Source organism: Penaeus vannamei, chromosome 39 (assembly GCF_042767895.1).
Source record: "Penaeus vannamei isolate JL-2024 chromosome 39, ASM4276789v1, whole genome shotgun sequence".
NCBI lineage: Eukaryota > Metazoa > Arthropoda > Malacostraca > Decapoda > Penaeidae > Penaeus > Penaeus vannamei.
In genome coordinates, this window is record NC_091587.1 from 522,404 (window position 1) to 537,403 (window position 15,000).

General features: G+C 41.6%; 1 protein-coding gene across 1 annotated transcript in view; it reads right to left on the reverse strand.

Annotated features, from left to right (window-relative positions):
• LOC113806455 (organic cation transporter protein-like) overlaps window positions 1-15,000 on the reverse strand; it is a 17,241-nt gene that overhangs the window by 445 nt on the left and 1,796 nt on the right. Inside the window, exons 2-11 of the mRNA XM_027357588.2 lie at window positions 8,514-8,625; window positions 7,193-7,411; window positions 6,726-6,833; window positions 6,040-6,298; window positions 5,249-5,420; window positions 4,964-5,090; window positions 3,843-3,952; window positions 2,230-2,444; window positions 1,414-1,595; window positions 290-462 (exon numbers count right to left, since the gene is read on the reverse strand). Coding sequence (XP_027213389.2) covers window positions 290-462; window positions 1,414-1,595; window positions 2,230-2,444; window positions 3,843-3,952; window positions 4,964-5,090; window positions 5,249-5,420; window positions 6,040-6,298; window positions 6,726-6,833; window positions 7,193-7,411; window positions 8,514-8,576 — 1,628 coding nt within the window. The 5' untranslated portion in view covers window positions 8,577-8,625. The remainder of the gene's footprint in view (window positions 1-289; window positions 463-1,413; window positions 1,596-2,229; window positions 2,445-3,842; window positions 3,953-4,963; window positions 5,091-5,248; window positions 5,421-6,039; window positions 6,299-6,725; window positions 6,834-7,192; window positions 7,412-8,513; window positions 8,626-15,000) is intronic.

The window sequence follows — 15,000 nt, forward strand, 5'->3', positions numbered from 1 at the left end:
TCACCAAAATTATTATTGTCCTCTCAGACCGTTGGTATTATTTTTTTTTTACAAAACTATAAATTTTAGCAAGCATGCTGTGAGTTGCAAATCCTGTCTCACAACCATAACAGGAATTATAGCCATTCCTCTCTCTCTCTCTCTCTCTCTCACACACACACACACACACACACACACAAACACCCACACCTACACCCACACCCACACACACACACACACACACACACACACACACACACACACACACACACGCCCCCTTCCCCCTTCCCCCCTCCCCCTCCCCTCGTACCTGGCGGCGCACGGGTTGTAGCACAGAGTCTGGCCGCTGAAGAAGTTCTCGCCGTCCTCGAGCGTGTCCGGCAGCTTCTCGTGCAGCGTCTCCGGCAGGAAGAGGCAAGCGACGCCGCCCAGGACCGTGATGGCGCCGAGAATCACGTAGGGCAAGAAGGAGCCGTACTTCGACTGGGGGAGGCGCAGAGGGTGACGGGTGAGAAAGTGTGTAAACGGATATTTTCTTCTTAATATTTTCTCATTCTCTCTCTCTTACTTACTCACTTTCTCATTCTCTCTCTCACTTTCTCTCTCTCTCTCTCTCTCTCTCTCTCTCTCTCTCTCTCTCTCTCTCTCTCTCTCTCTCTCTCTCTCTCTCTCTCTCTCTCTCTCTCTCTCTCTCCTCTCATTTATGATTAATCCATTTTCTTTTAAATTTCAGATGTCTTTCTCTAAATTTTCCCTTTATTCACTAAAACATTTCCATTGGTTAAGAAAAGTGATTTCTTTTATTCACATTTTTAGAATTAAAATCAATATTTCCTATGTATTTTAAACAAATATTTTCATGTATTCTCTCATAAAGTTTACATTTGTAATTCCATGCTATGCTATATATTTTGAAGATAGTTCATCATAATCGTTGATTAATACCAAAATGAATAATTAATTGCAGTGACTTCTTATCGGCGACATCTTCTCATGCACTTCAACCGTTTCATAAAATGATTTAGAAATTCTAAAACCTCCTTTGCCAAAAGCTTGCAAATCAACAGTAATCCTACAAAATAGGCTGAGTACGAAATGGCTCTCTCTCTCTCTCTCTCTCATTTCTCTCTCCCTCTCTCTTTCTCCCTCTCTCTCTCTCTCTCCTCTCTCTCTCTCTCTCTTTCTCTCTCTCTCTCTCTCTCTCTCTCTCTCTCACTCTCTCTCTCTCTCTCTCTCTCTCTCTCTCTCTTCCTCCCTCCCTCCCTCCCTCCCTCTCTCTTTCTCTCTCACTCTCCTCTCTCTCTCTCTCTAACCACTGACCCTAATCCCACCTAGAGAACTAAATCGAACCCTGAACAGCCGCGAGCTCAATAGCCTGACCAAGCAGAGCCCAGCAGTGCCCTCGAAAACCTTTGGCCAAGGGACGCCTTATACCAGATAGACGATGTAGGGAGAGGCAAAGGCGGAGAGGAACCCCAGGGTCTGCATGGTGCCCATCCCCTGCCCGCGAGCCACCGTGGGCAGGATCTCCACCGGGTACTGATGCCCCACGTTCATGGTCATCGTGATGAGGAACCGGCCAGTGAAAGCCAGTCCCATAATGACTACGGTGTTGTCTATAAAGAAGAAGAAAAGAAAAGAAGAGAAAAGAAAAACATTTCAATATATATAAACGGATCATAAACATTTTTTTATTTTCATATATATATATATATATGAACATAAACTTAAATACACGAAAAAAGAGAGACAGAGACAGACAGACAGACAGACAGAGAGAGATAGAGAGAGAGAGAGAGAGAGAGAGAGAGAGAGAGAGAGAGAGAGAGAGAGAGCCAGACAGACAGACAGAGACAGAGACACAGAGAGAGGCAGACAGAGACAGAGACACAGAGAGAGGCAGACAGAGACAGAGACACAGAGAGAGGCAGACAGAGACAGAGACACAGAGAGAGGCAGACAGAGACAGAGACACAGAGAGAGGCAGACAGAGACAGAGAGAGAGACAGACACAGACAGAGAGAGAGACAGACACAGACAGAGAGTGAGACAGACAGAGACACAGAGAGCGACAAACAGACACAGACAGACAGAGACAGACAGACAGAGAGAGAGACAGACACAGACAGAGAGAGAGACAGACAGACAGAGAGAGAGACAGACAGACAGAGACAGAGACAGAAAAACAGACAGAGACAGACAGACAAACAGACAGACAGACAGAGAGACAGCGAGAGCGCGAGATCCCACCTTCAGGGACGAGGGCGACGCTGAGGGCGACGAGGCCGCTGAGGACGAGCGACCCGACGGTGGTGTGTCGGCGCCCCAGCCACTCCGTCGTCACCATCGTGAGGACGTCGGCGGGAAACTCGACGGCGCCGGCGATGGTGAAGCTGAGGAAGGCGTCGTAGCCGATGTTCTCGCTGTTGCGCGTGTGGCCGTCGTAGGCCACGGTCATCACCATCCTGGGGGAGGCGGAGGGGCGAGGAGGAGGTGCTTGAGACCGTTCGTGTGACGCCGCGGTGGGGTGGGGTGGGGTGGGTGGGGGCGGGGGGCGTGTCACGGGTTTGTCAGCGGTCGCAGGTATTGAATTTTGTTGATTTATATGTTTCTTTTGCTTTTTTTTTACTCAGCATATGTTCTACAGTACATTTTCATATCGTATGCCATGAAAAAAGCAGTTCACATGTTTCACCCCTTTTGTAAATCTATTGAGATGCACACGAATAATACTGATTCAGTTCATATCTACGAGTAAAATTCAGTGGCGTATTATAATACATTCTCGTATATTCAGGCCCTTCCAGATTTGAAGTTTTCGTGAATAAAACGGAATATAACGACTCCTGTAAAAGGCATCAACGCTCCTAAAAACTAATGGTAATATCATGGTAATATGGGACTGGAGAGAGAGAGAGAGAGAGAGAGAGAGAGAGAGAGAGAGAGAGAGAGAGAGAGAGAGAGAGAGAGAGAGAGAGAGAGAAAGGGTCAGAGAGAGAGAAAGGGTCAGAGAGAAAGAAAGAGAGAGAGAGAGGGTCAGAGAGAAAGAAAGAGAGACGGAGCGAGCGAGGAAGAGAGAGAGAGAGAGAGAGAGAATGTTCGGTGTGAGAAAGAGCTTAAAGAAAAAAAAGGAACGATATGGTCACTCCATGCTACGAGAAGTTGTCCACGCGGGAATAAACTGGCTGGAGGCTTAGACAAAGGTACTTCAGGAAAGCCCATTTTGTCCCCCTCTGCCTTGACGGTGCTGAACCACTCCCCGCTCTCCGCAATTGTGCCTGTCATTAAGATACAAGACATACCCACCACTCACAGGCATCGGCACAGATCGAATACCGGTCTAAGTAATTCAGACCTCGTGAACACCCATTTATTCATAGATTAATTACATGACGTGTTGGCAAGATGTAACACGAATGGAATATGAACCTTCGGGGTTAGTTTTGCTGGAATACCAAAAAGGGAAGAAGAATAGAGATAACTGAGCAACATAGAGAAATCAAGGGATAGTTTACTAACATGGTGTCTGTGGAGTCAATTAGCAACTATAAGAAAGACCTGAATAGAAGACATTCATTTATCACATTCATATATATATTTTTTTTCTCTCTCTCTCTTATCTAACGAATAGAAGACATTAATTTATCACATTCATATATATTTTTTTCTCTCTCATCAAACTAATAAAGAAACAAACACCGACCCACTTACACCACATGCACAACACACACAACACACACACACACACACACACACACAAAAAAAATCCACACGCCCCTACCCAAACCACACACACACCACTCACCGCGCAGACTCACAATCACCTTCTTACAATCATCACCACTATCACCCTGACGACTCACCACATCAGGCACACGAGGATGAACCGACGCCGCAGCACAGGAGTCTTCAGGAGGCTCAGTGTGGTGACCCTCGGCTGGTCGGCCTCGCGTGCCATGGACTCCGCGTAGTCCTTGAGGGATGGGGATGGTTAGGACTTTGATGATGTTCTTTGTTCTCTCAAAATGTTATTAAAATGTTGTTGTTGTTATTATTTCTATTATTGGTATCATTATCACTATTTTCATTATTATTATTATCACTATTATTATAATTAGCGTTATTATTCTCAGTGTTATTATCATTATTATTACTATTGTCACTATCATCAGTTTTATTCTCATTATTATTATCATACTTATTATCATTTATGTCATAATCATTATCGTTATCATTATTATTATGATCATTATTATTATGATCATTATTATCATTATTACTATCATTACTACAATTATCTTCAATGTTATCATTATTATTATGAATATCATGATCATTATTAGTATTATCATTATCATTGTTATCATTATTATTATCACCATCATTACTACTACCATTTTCATTATCATCATCATTTTTATCATTACTACTACTACTACTATTATAATTATTACCATTGTTATTATTACTATGATAATTTTAGTTTTCATCATTATCATCATCATCATCAGCAGCAGCACCATTATCAATATCATTATTATTATCATTAGTATCATCAAGAATTGTATTATTATTGTAACCTCTTTTGTTATCATGATTATCATAATCACTATCACCATAACCATTTTCATGAATAATCAGTATTATCATTATCGTCATAAATATCTACTAATGTTCTATTATGCTCCTCATTACGACAAAACCCATTTTATCGCTTTCTTTTTTTCATGTGTTATTTTATTTTTGTTTTTGTTTTTTTCATTGTTCTATAATCAACTTTTTCATTTTTCTTTATTCTACTTTTATTTTGTTTTCATTTTTCTATATTCTACTTTTATATCTTATTCATTTTTCTATATTCTACTTTTTATTTTTTTCTATAATCTACTTATTAATTTTTTCCTATATTCTACTTTTATATCATTATGTTTTATCTTATGATGATCGCGATTTAAAAAAACCCTCCTTATCTCTTATCTCAGACCTTGAACTCCTGCAGGGCTTCCGGCGAGAGGGCCTTCCGGTTGACCCTGGCTGCCCTCGTGATGATGGCCACGGCCTGGTCCACGCGCCCCTTCCCCAGCAGCCAGCGGGCGGACTCAGGGATCACGCTGAAGGAGGGAGGGGCCGGTTATTCTGGTGATGACGGAGGGAGAGAGGGAGAGGGAGAGGGAGAGGGAGAGGGAGGGAGAGGGAGAGGGAGAGGGAGAGAGACGGAGACAGAGACAGACAGACAGAGACATAGACAGACAGAGGCAGGGAGCCCTACCAGATGCACAAGATGGTGACGAACTGGAGGCCGTGGATGAGGAGCGCGAAGGAGGCCCAGTGGGCGAGGCCCCAGGCCATCCAGGGCATGGTGCAGAGGCCCAGGGTGAGGAACGTCATCACAGGGGCGTTGGCCATCACCGTCCTGTAGCCGCTGCCCACGTACTCCAGCACTGAAGAGGCAGATAGAGAAAAGGACGTTTCCTAGGAAGATAGCCAGGAGACGCAAGAATTCGTGTAGGTAGGCCTATATGGCGTTTGAAAGTGCGATCGTGGTAAATTCTTGATTTGGGATTTCAGGATTATCAGCATTGTTCATCAGGGAGATGAAAGCATGTGGTGAGAGAAGGATATTGCTTAATGAAAGAAGGATATTATTCAAATATATAAAGGGGCATTTCCAGTTGGTACTAGTTATGAAGACCGTTAAAAAATGCCTGAGCATTCGGACGCAGTTGTGACTTCGCCTTAATCTTACGACTTCAGAAGGAGAAAACGGACAATTTGTGCATATAGAAATAAGATTAATTAGATGTGGGATAAATGCTCTGACCAAAGCAAGCGCAAGCTCGAGTCTAAGGAACGGCCTTTAGATTAGTATGACGTATGAGAACGGCATGAAAGTGTAGCTTGGTGTGAAGGAGGACGTAAAAACTTCCATTTGGAGTGAGAAGGGCATGAGACATGTCGTGCAGAGGGCGTGGTAAGCCGCGGGGACCACGTCATGAGGATAAAAGCCGCATAAAAAGTCTCCTTTTGAGGCGCGAGAGATCGTGTCGGCTAAGCACTCACGCAGGATGTAGGCGATGATGTAATGCTGCTCGTACGTTAATCCGACGATGAATCTCAGGGCGGCGAACATGACGAAGGAGGAGCTGAAGGCGGAAGCGATGCCAGCCACGGCGCCCAGCAGATTGGAGAACACGATGATGGGGAGTCTGCCCCACGCGTCGGCCGCCCAGCCCAGGCTCGGCGACCCCACCATGGACCCCACGAAGAAGAGCGACTGCGCCAGCGCCGGTCGCCAGTCCTCGTCGCACACCCAGTCCAGCTGCGGAGGAGGAGACGTCTAGGGCCTCCGGGGGCAGGGGGGGGAGGGGGCAGGGGCACGGTACACTCGGCCGGAATTATTATTCTCCAAGAGTGGTTGAAACGGAGACCTCTATGAATCTCTGGTCAGTAATAGGGATCGAGACGCTTCTAGGGCTAAATCTAGGGCTAGATTCTGCTTACGTTTATTACTATTTTTCGTTCACTTTTGAAGCCAAGTTCCGATCTAAATTCTGCTCACATTTAGAGCTAAAATTTGCTGATTCTTAAAACCAAATTCCCCTTACTTTTAAAGCTACATTCAGCTTACGTCCACACACCAACAGACAAAATGTAGGCAAAGATCTATCAACAAGAGGCACGCGCATAAACTATACGCAATTATGTAGAAAAAAGTGCCTTACGTATGAAATGAAATTACGAAATACCTCTGAAGTTATAGTAGGGTAGTACAGAGAGAAGTTGTAGGTCCATCCGTCCGTGCAGCTGGTGACCGGCCACGTCGGGTCGGGCCAGCTGAGGTTGCTCTCCACCACCTGCGAAGTAGATGAGGTGAGGGTCTAAGCACACCTGTATCGGGGTTAGCAGAGTGATCGCCCAGACTGTTCAGCTGTGCTCCTCTTCCGGACGAATTAATAGAGTTCCAATTAATTTTCCAAATTGAAATTATTCATCAGTTTTGGATCAGATCCCTCGCTGTCCTAAGGGATGAATGTGACAAAGAGAGAGAGGGGGGGAGGCGGGGAGAAAGAGAGAGAGAGAAGGGGGGGAGAGAGAGAGCACGAGAGAGAGAAAAGGAGTGAGAGTGAGAAAGAGAGAGAGAGACAGAGACAGACAGAGATAGAGAGAACGAGAAAGAGAAAAAAAACGAGAGACAACCCCCGAGACCAGTCACCTGCGTGAAATTGACGTCGTATCTGCTGCAGGAGAGGAAGTCCCTGCCGTTGTGGTGCCGCGGGATGGTCAGCGCCTTCAGCTCCAGCTCCGAGAGGTTGAGGCGCAGGAGGGGCGCGAGCGGGCGGCACCAGTGTGGGGGCGTGAGCGTCATGAAGATCTGGCCGAAGTACACGAACACCACGAACACGTTCAACACACAGCTCGCAGCGAACAGGATCTGGAGGCGGGCTTTTCTTGAGGGAATGTTCGTTTGTGTGTGTGTGTGTGTGTGTGTGTACGTGTGTGTGCGTGTGCGTGTGTGTGTGTGTGTGTGCGTGTTCGTGTGCGTGTGCGTAGGTAATTGCAGACTATATATCTAAGGAAACTCATACAGACAAACACACACAGCGAACAGGAAATAAAGCGACGCATCAGTCTAGGCTGGAGCTCCCTCGGCAGACACAGGAGCATACCCAGAGGCTCCTTTTTATCATATTTTAAAGGAAAAGTCTTCCACCAATGCGTCCTCCGCCATGCCCTATGGATCAGAAACGTGGACTACGACCACTACTACTACTACTACTACTACTACTACTACTACTACTACTACTACTACTACTACTACTACTGGAGAGGAGACTAATAAATGCCCAGAGAAGAACGGAAAGGTCGATGCTGGGAATTAAGAGATCGGATGAGGGCGACGTGGATCAGGGAACAGACGAAGGTGGAAGATATACTCGGGAGCATCAAGAAGAAATGGCAATGGACAGGGCATATCTGCAAGAGACAGGACGACAGATGGACAAAGAAAGTAACAGACTGGGAAATAGTTAACATAGACAGGAACAATTGGAAAAGACTGGGGAAGGCTTACGTCCTGCGGTGGATTAATACAGGCTGATGATGATGATTATGTACATACATACATATGAATATATATACATATATGTATATGTGTGTGAGTGTGAGTGTGTGTGTGTGTGTGTGTATGTATGTATATTTGTATATATATATATATATATATATATATATATATATATATATATATATATATATATATATATATAGATAGATAGATAGATAGATAGATAGATAGATAGATAGATAGATAGATAGATATAGATAGATAGATAGATAGATAGATACACACACACACACAGAGGGAGGCTCTCCCTCCCTCTCCCACCTACCCACGCGCATCCTCTCTCGCTCTCTCCCTCCCTCTCTCCCTCCCTTTCCCTCCTCTCTCCCTCCCTCCCTCCTTCCCGCTCTACCTCTCACCTTCCTCTTCCTCCCTCCCATCCCCCCTCCTCTCCCCTCCCTCCCCCTCTACTTACCATCTGGTATCGTCCGAATCCTCCGATATGTTGGAAAATGTCATCGAAGTCCTTAATCGCCATTGTAGAATCCCAGACTTGATGATGATTCTATTCCAAGTCGAATCGAGATCTGCAAAGAGTTTGAGTTTAGATTTTTTTTTTTTTTTTTTTTTTTTTTTTTTTTTTTGTAATTCCAAGTCGAATCGAATTCTATAAAGAGAAGGTTTCATTTCAGATTGTTGTTTCTTTTATGATAATTTCGTTTCAAGTCGAATCGAATTCTGTAAAAACATTTCAGTTTAGATTTGTATTTTTATGGTAATTCTATTCCAAGTCGAATCGAATTCTATAAAGAGAAGGTTTCAATTCAGTTTTTTTTTTCTTTTACGATAATGTCGTTTCAAGTCGAATCGAATTCTATAAAGAGACGGCTTCAATTCAGATTTTTTTTCCTTTTATGATAATTCTATTCCACGTCGAATCGAATTCTGTAAAGAGAACATTTCAGTTTGGATTTTGTTTTTGTTTTTTATGGCAATTCTATTCCAAAACGAATCGAATTCTATAAAGAGAACGTTTCAGTATAGATTTTGTTTTCCTTATATAATAATTTCGTTTTAAGTCGAATCGAATCCTGTAAACTGAAAAAAGAAAACGTTGCAGTTCAGATTTTCCTCGTTTTTTCTTTCTTTCTCTCTTTCTCTTTCTTTTGGCTTACTCAGCTCCGTGTATAGAAGACTAATGCTCTTCGCGTGATGTGAATAATAACTACGTTGATGTGTTATTTTTTGCGCTGCGACTTCCTTCTTATATTCGGAGTCAAGAGTCATCGGTGTGGCTTATGGCATTTTTCTCTTTATTTATTTCTTCCTTTCTTTATCGGTTATGTCTCTCCACGTCTTCGTTATTCTCCTAATTGTTTATTCATCTTCCGATTCCTCAAGTTTCTAGTTTCTTTTAAATATTTCAAAATGATTATTCTTTGTTTGATTAATTACATAAGCCCTTATCTTTATTATTCTTTATTCTTTTTTTATCTATTTTTATTTCTTTATTTTATTTAATCTTTTATTTTATTATTATTATTTTTATTTATCTCTTTTTTTTGCAAATGGTCCTTCCTTCTTTATTTCATTTTTGTTCTAAATTCTCGAATGCTGATTTTTTATCTCTCTCTCTCTCCATTCGCCCATTCCTTTAATGTCTTTAACTCACAGCAAATGTTAATTTTTCTTTTAGTTTTTAATTATTGTTCATTCTTCCTTTTATTTATCCATTCTATTTCTTCAGTTTACTTCTTGACTTATTATTCATATATTTATTCAAAATTCATTAATTCATTCATTTTCCATTTACGTCCTGTTCATCTTTTATTCATACATCTATCTACATATTCATTCATTTCTCTGCGTGTTTCTTTATTCATCTATACATATCTTTTCATTTATCTATTCACGTGCTTATTTCCGTCTGCAGGTGCTCAATCCTCCGCCAGTCGCCTTAATCCCCCTTCGCGTGCGGGAACCTATTCATCGGCCTCCCTCCCGAGACGGTTATTCTTTCGTTTATACTTTTCGTGTCCGCCACCCCGCCGCGCGCAGGTTTGAATGCTAACGTGGGGCGATTCTCATTTGTTTGGGCGGTCGATTACTGTCTCTCTCTCTCTTTATTTGTTTATTTATTTTTATTTCTCTCTCTCTCTCTCTCTCTTCTTCTTCTTCTCTCTCTCTCTCTCTCTCTCTCTCTCTCTCTCTCTCTCTCTATATATATATATATATATATATATATATATATATCTTCTCTCTCTTTCTCTCTGTCTCTCTCTCTCTCTCTCTCTTCTTCTTCTTCTCTCTCTCTCTCTCTCTCGATTAATTTCTGGCCAACGCTTGTAGGCCAAGGACGCTTGCCTCGCGTGTCCTGTCATGCTGATATTAGGGATAAATAATCGCTTTAGGTTTTATTTTTTTTTTATTATTTTTTGTTTTTTGTTTTTTGTTTGGATTTATTTTCGTGCCTTTTGAGAGATGATTGATTGGGAAGGGTGGGTGTTTTGCGTGGCCCGTGGGGTTGTGGGTGTGTTGGTGTGTGTATGCGCGTGTGTGTGTGTGTGTGTGAAGGATTTTAGTGTTGACAAATTACTTGTTTTTTTCTTCTTCTTTTATCAATCTGTACTGTATTTCTTTTAATCTCCTCTTTGTTATGTTTGTGTCTTGCGAGAAGATACACGAGCCAGCAGCCGTGGGCGCTCTTTTTCAGTTTTGTTGTTGTTGTTGTTGTTTTTGCGTTTTTGCAAGACCTCTCTGGGTGCAAACGGTCTGGCTCCATGACACTAGCAGAGTGCCACCTTTACCAATTGGCACAGCGCCCATGTGACCAAACATAGTGTCATGCCAGTTAGGTCGTGGACAGCAACAAGCATTCTCATACATGTCACATTGTTATTACAAAGAGATACAATTGTGCAAAGAAGACAAAAATATATTGTAAGTACATTTACTAGAATATTAGATTATGTTTAAATGAACTTTTAGTTCACAGATCAGCAAAAACATGTATACGAAACGAAAAAATATATATACTTTGATGGGCCTTATCACGCTAGCATTTTTACCACGTTTTGGCGTTCCTAAAAAAATAAAATAAAATAATAATGAAATGTTAAAAAAAAAACAATAATCTTGTTATATAATACATGAAAATATGATGAAATATAATATTATCTAAGATAGTCTAATAAAAATAATGAAATATAATCTTATCATAATCTTATAAGAACCTGAACCTTCCCGCGCGAATCCCTTGCACGCGGAACCAAGACCCAGTCACACTAGCACTTTTTCCGTCAATTCTAGCGTTTGCGAATGAACTTTCCTTATGAAAATCGACTGAAGACCCAGTCACACTAGCACTTTTTCCGTCAATTTTAGCCTTTGCGAATGAACTTTCTTTATGGAAATCGACTGAAGACCCTGTCACACTAGCACTTTTTCCGTCAATTTTAGCGTTTGCGAATGAACTTTCTTTATGAAAATCGACTGAAGGTCCTGTCACACTAGCACTTTTTCCTTTTTTTTTTTTTTTTTTTTTTTTTTGCGTTTGCGAATGAACTTTCTTTATGAAAATCGACTGAAGGCCCTGTCACACTAGCACTTTTTCCGTTTTTTTTTTTTTTTTTTTTTTGCGTTTGCGAATGAACTTTCTTTATGGAAATCGACTGAAGACCCTGTCACACTAGCACTTTTTCCGTCAATTTTTGCGTTTGCGAATGAACGTTCCCTTATGAAAATCGACTGAAGACCCTGTCACAATAGCACTTTTTCCGTCAGTTTTTTTTGCGTTTGCGAATGAACTTTCTTTATGGAAATCGACTGAAGACCCTGTCACAATAGCACTTTTTCCGTCAGTTTTTTTTGCGTTTGCGAATGAACTTTCTTTATGGAAATCGACTAAAGACCCTGTCACAATAGCACTTTTTCCGTCAGTTTTTTTGCGTTTGCGAATGAACTTTCTTTATGGAAATCGACTGAAGACCCTGTCACAATAGCACTTTTTCCGTCAGTTTTTTTTGCGTTTGCGAATGAACTTTCTTTATGGAAATCGACTGAAGACCCTGTCACACTAGCACTTTTCCGTCAGTTTTTTTGCGTTTGCGAATGAACTTTCTTTATGGAAATCGACTGAAGACCCTGTCACACTAGCACTTTTCCGTCAGTTTTTTTGCGTTTGCGAATGAACGTTCCCTTATGAAAATCGACTGAAGACCCTGTCACACTAGCACTTTTTCCGTCAATTTTTGCGTTTGCGAATGAACTTTCTTTATGGAAATCGACTGAAGACCCTGTCACACTAGCACTTTTTCCGTCATTTTTTTGCGTTTGCGAATGAACTTTCTTTATGGAAATCGACTGAAGACCCAGTCACACTAGCACTTTTTCCGTCATTTTTTGCGTTTGCGAATGAACTTTCTTTATGGAAATCGACTGAAGACCCTGTCACACTAGCACTTTTTCCGTCAATTTTTGCGTTTGCGAATGAACTTTCTTTATGAAAATCGACTGAAGGCCCTGTCACACTATCACTTTTTCCGTCAATTTCTGGGCTTCCGTCTGAATCTGAGGTTTTCCGCAAGGATCGTCTACGAACGGAACGCCTCCCAGACCAAGACGGTTACGACCGTTTCCGTCTGACTAATTTCCGTCTTGATCTTGTGCTATTAATAAATTAGATAGGATGAGTGAATGTAAGCATAAGCTAAGAGTTTAGAACATTCGCGTATACAATATATATCATCATATTTCTTTAAAGTGACGTAAAATATATATGAGAATGTTCGTGTGATTCCCGGGACCTCACTCCAGTAGCGCCATGTTTGTTTACACAAAGCCAGTCGATGTTCACGCGGAAAGTTCATTCGGAAACGCAAAAAATTGACGGAAAAAAAGTGAAAGTGTGATAGACCCTTTAAATAGACCTTGCGCTTAACCCCCTGAGACGAAGACGACAGCGAGTGTTTTTGGTCTCAGAGTAATTTGCGTTTTGGTCTTGAGGTTCAGAGGGGGTCTATCCCATTAGTGTTTTCATTTAGAGGCGAAAGAAAAGAAGTCCATGTAAAGATTATCTAATATTCTAGAATATTTTCATTCCCAATACAGTTGTCTTCGTGACATAATCATATATATCTTGAATAATAATGCGACATGCGTGGGATCGCTTCTAGATGCGCAAGACCCAATCGTATGACCCCATATTTGTCCACATTTACGAAGGAATTGTGGTGCCTAGCCGGGGGGGGGGGTCAGGCCAGTTCTTATGGAAACGCAAAAAAATAGAAAGCAAAATTGCAAGCGTGATGAGGCTTATCTTATCAGGTAGAGGAAGGCTCGGCTCTGAGGCTTTAGGCGGAGTGGGGGGAGGGGGAAGGGGGGATAGGCAGAGGGGAGGAGGGGATGGGGAGGGATGTTAGTCTTGTTGCAGATTTCCCGATTTGGTTGCCGAGAAGGCTTAATCACGGCAAGTTTGCAAAGTTATTTGAGATGTACGTGCGTGGAACTTTGCGCACCTCGCTGCTCTGTTTCTAAATCGCCAACTAAATCACAGCAGAAGATTAGAAGAGATAATGGCGACTGCGTGTATTTTCGCCTTTAAGTCAGCCTCACGAGAAGCAGCGGCTTGCATTTTCTTCCGCAGATTCTGCTATTTATTCGCCTCGCCTTGTTGTCCATACTGTTCCTCGGAAAGTGCAAGCAAAAGCAAGGTCGAAGTAACAAGGTCTAGAGAAGCACTCGCCACTTGGAGCTTCTGTTCAATTCTGGCTTCGGGGTGGGGGGGTGGGGTGGGGGGTGGGGGCGGGGGTGTAAGGGTCTAGAGGAAGGGGTGACTATTCTATTTTATTTATTTTATTTATTTATTTATTTATTTATTTATTTATCTATCTATTTATTTATTTATTTATTATTTTTATTAACTTATTAATTAATTTATTTATTAAATTATTGATTGATTTATTTATTAACATTAATTTATGTTATTCATTTATTTATTCATTATAATTAATTAATTTATTAAGGTGTTCTACTGACTCTTGGTTTGTTTATTTATCTATTATAATTAATTAATTTATTAAGGTGTTCTACTGACTTGGTTTAACCTACCAGTCACTCTAAATGATAGGCCTATATTTCCAAATCATTTTAACGATCTCAATAGGATTTGTCATGTCTTGCAAAACTTTGATTGACACTCATGGACAAAATAAATGGATTTTGCAATGATTTCTTATCTTGGGCACTTCAGAAATCAGGAATTCTTACCGGTGATCAGCATCCACAATGTTTAATCATTTCTATTTGTTTTTTCTTTTACATTCGGTTTGTTAGAATCGTCCGAAACCCGACTCAATGAACATTCAATATGACTTCCGTACACACAAAAATAAATAGACATCTATCAGTTCAGACATGCATATCTACCGGATAGATTAGTAGATAAATGTACATCTATCAGACAGAGAGACAGATAATACATTTATTTCCGCGTCAAAGCAGGTCTACATTTTCAAATCTCGTACAATTTTAACAAACTTGCCGTCAGTATCTAGTATTGAAATCATATCTGCTTCCGAACACCACTTTTGCAGCAGGGATTTTAGGGCGATTTTTTAAACCTTCATGACAGTTCCGCATTTTTCGTCCTTTTCTCTAAACACTACCATCGTTGTTTCGCTTATCCACACGTGCGCGCGCATAAACCCACACACAATGCCATCAGATACACGAACATAGACGAAAACAGTCGTGCAAATACATAAAAACATTACCTAGAGAATCACCACTGACAAGCGAAACCCGGAAATAACCTCTAAGGAGGGGATCTCACAGCCTCACAAAAGAGATCTGAATCTTTAAGGCTTATGCTGTCCCTCCATGACAGTATAGCCTCCATGACACGATTGTATAACCAGTCGGTTACATAACACACGAGCTACAAGACGCGGATTATCAGACCG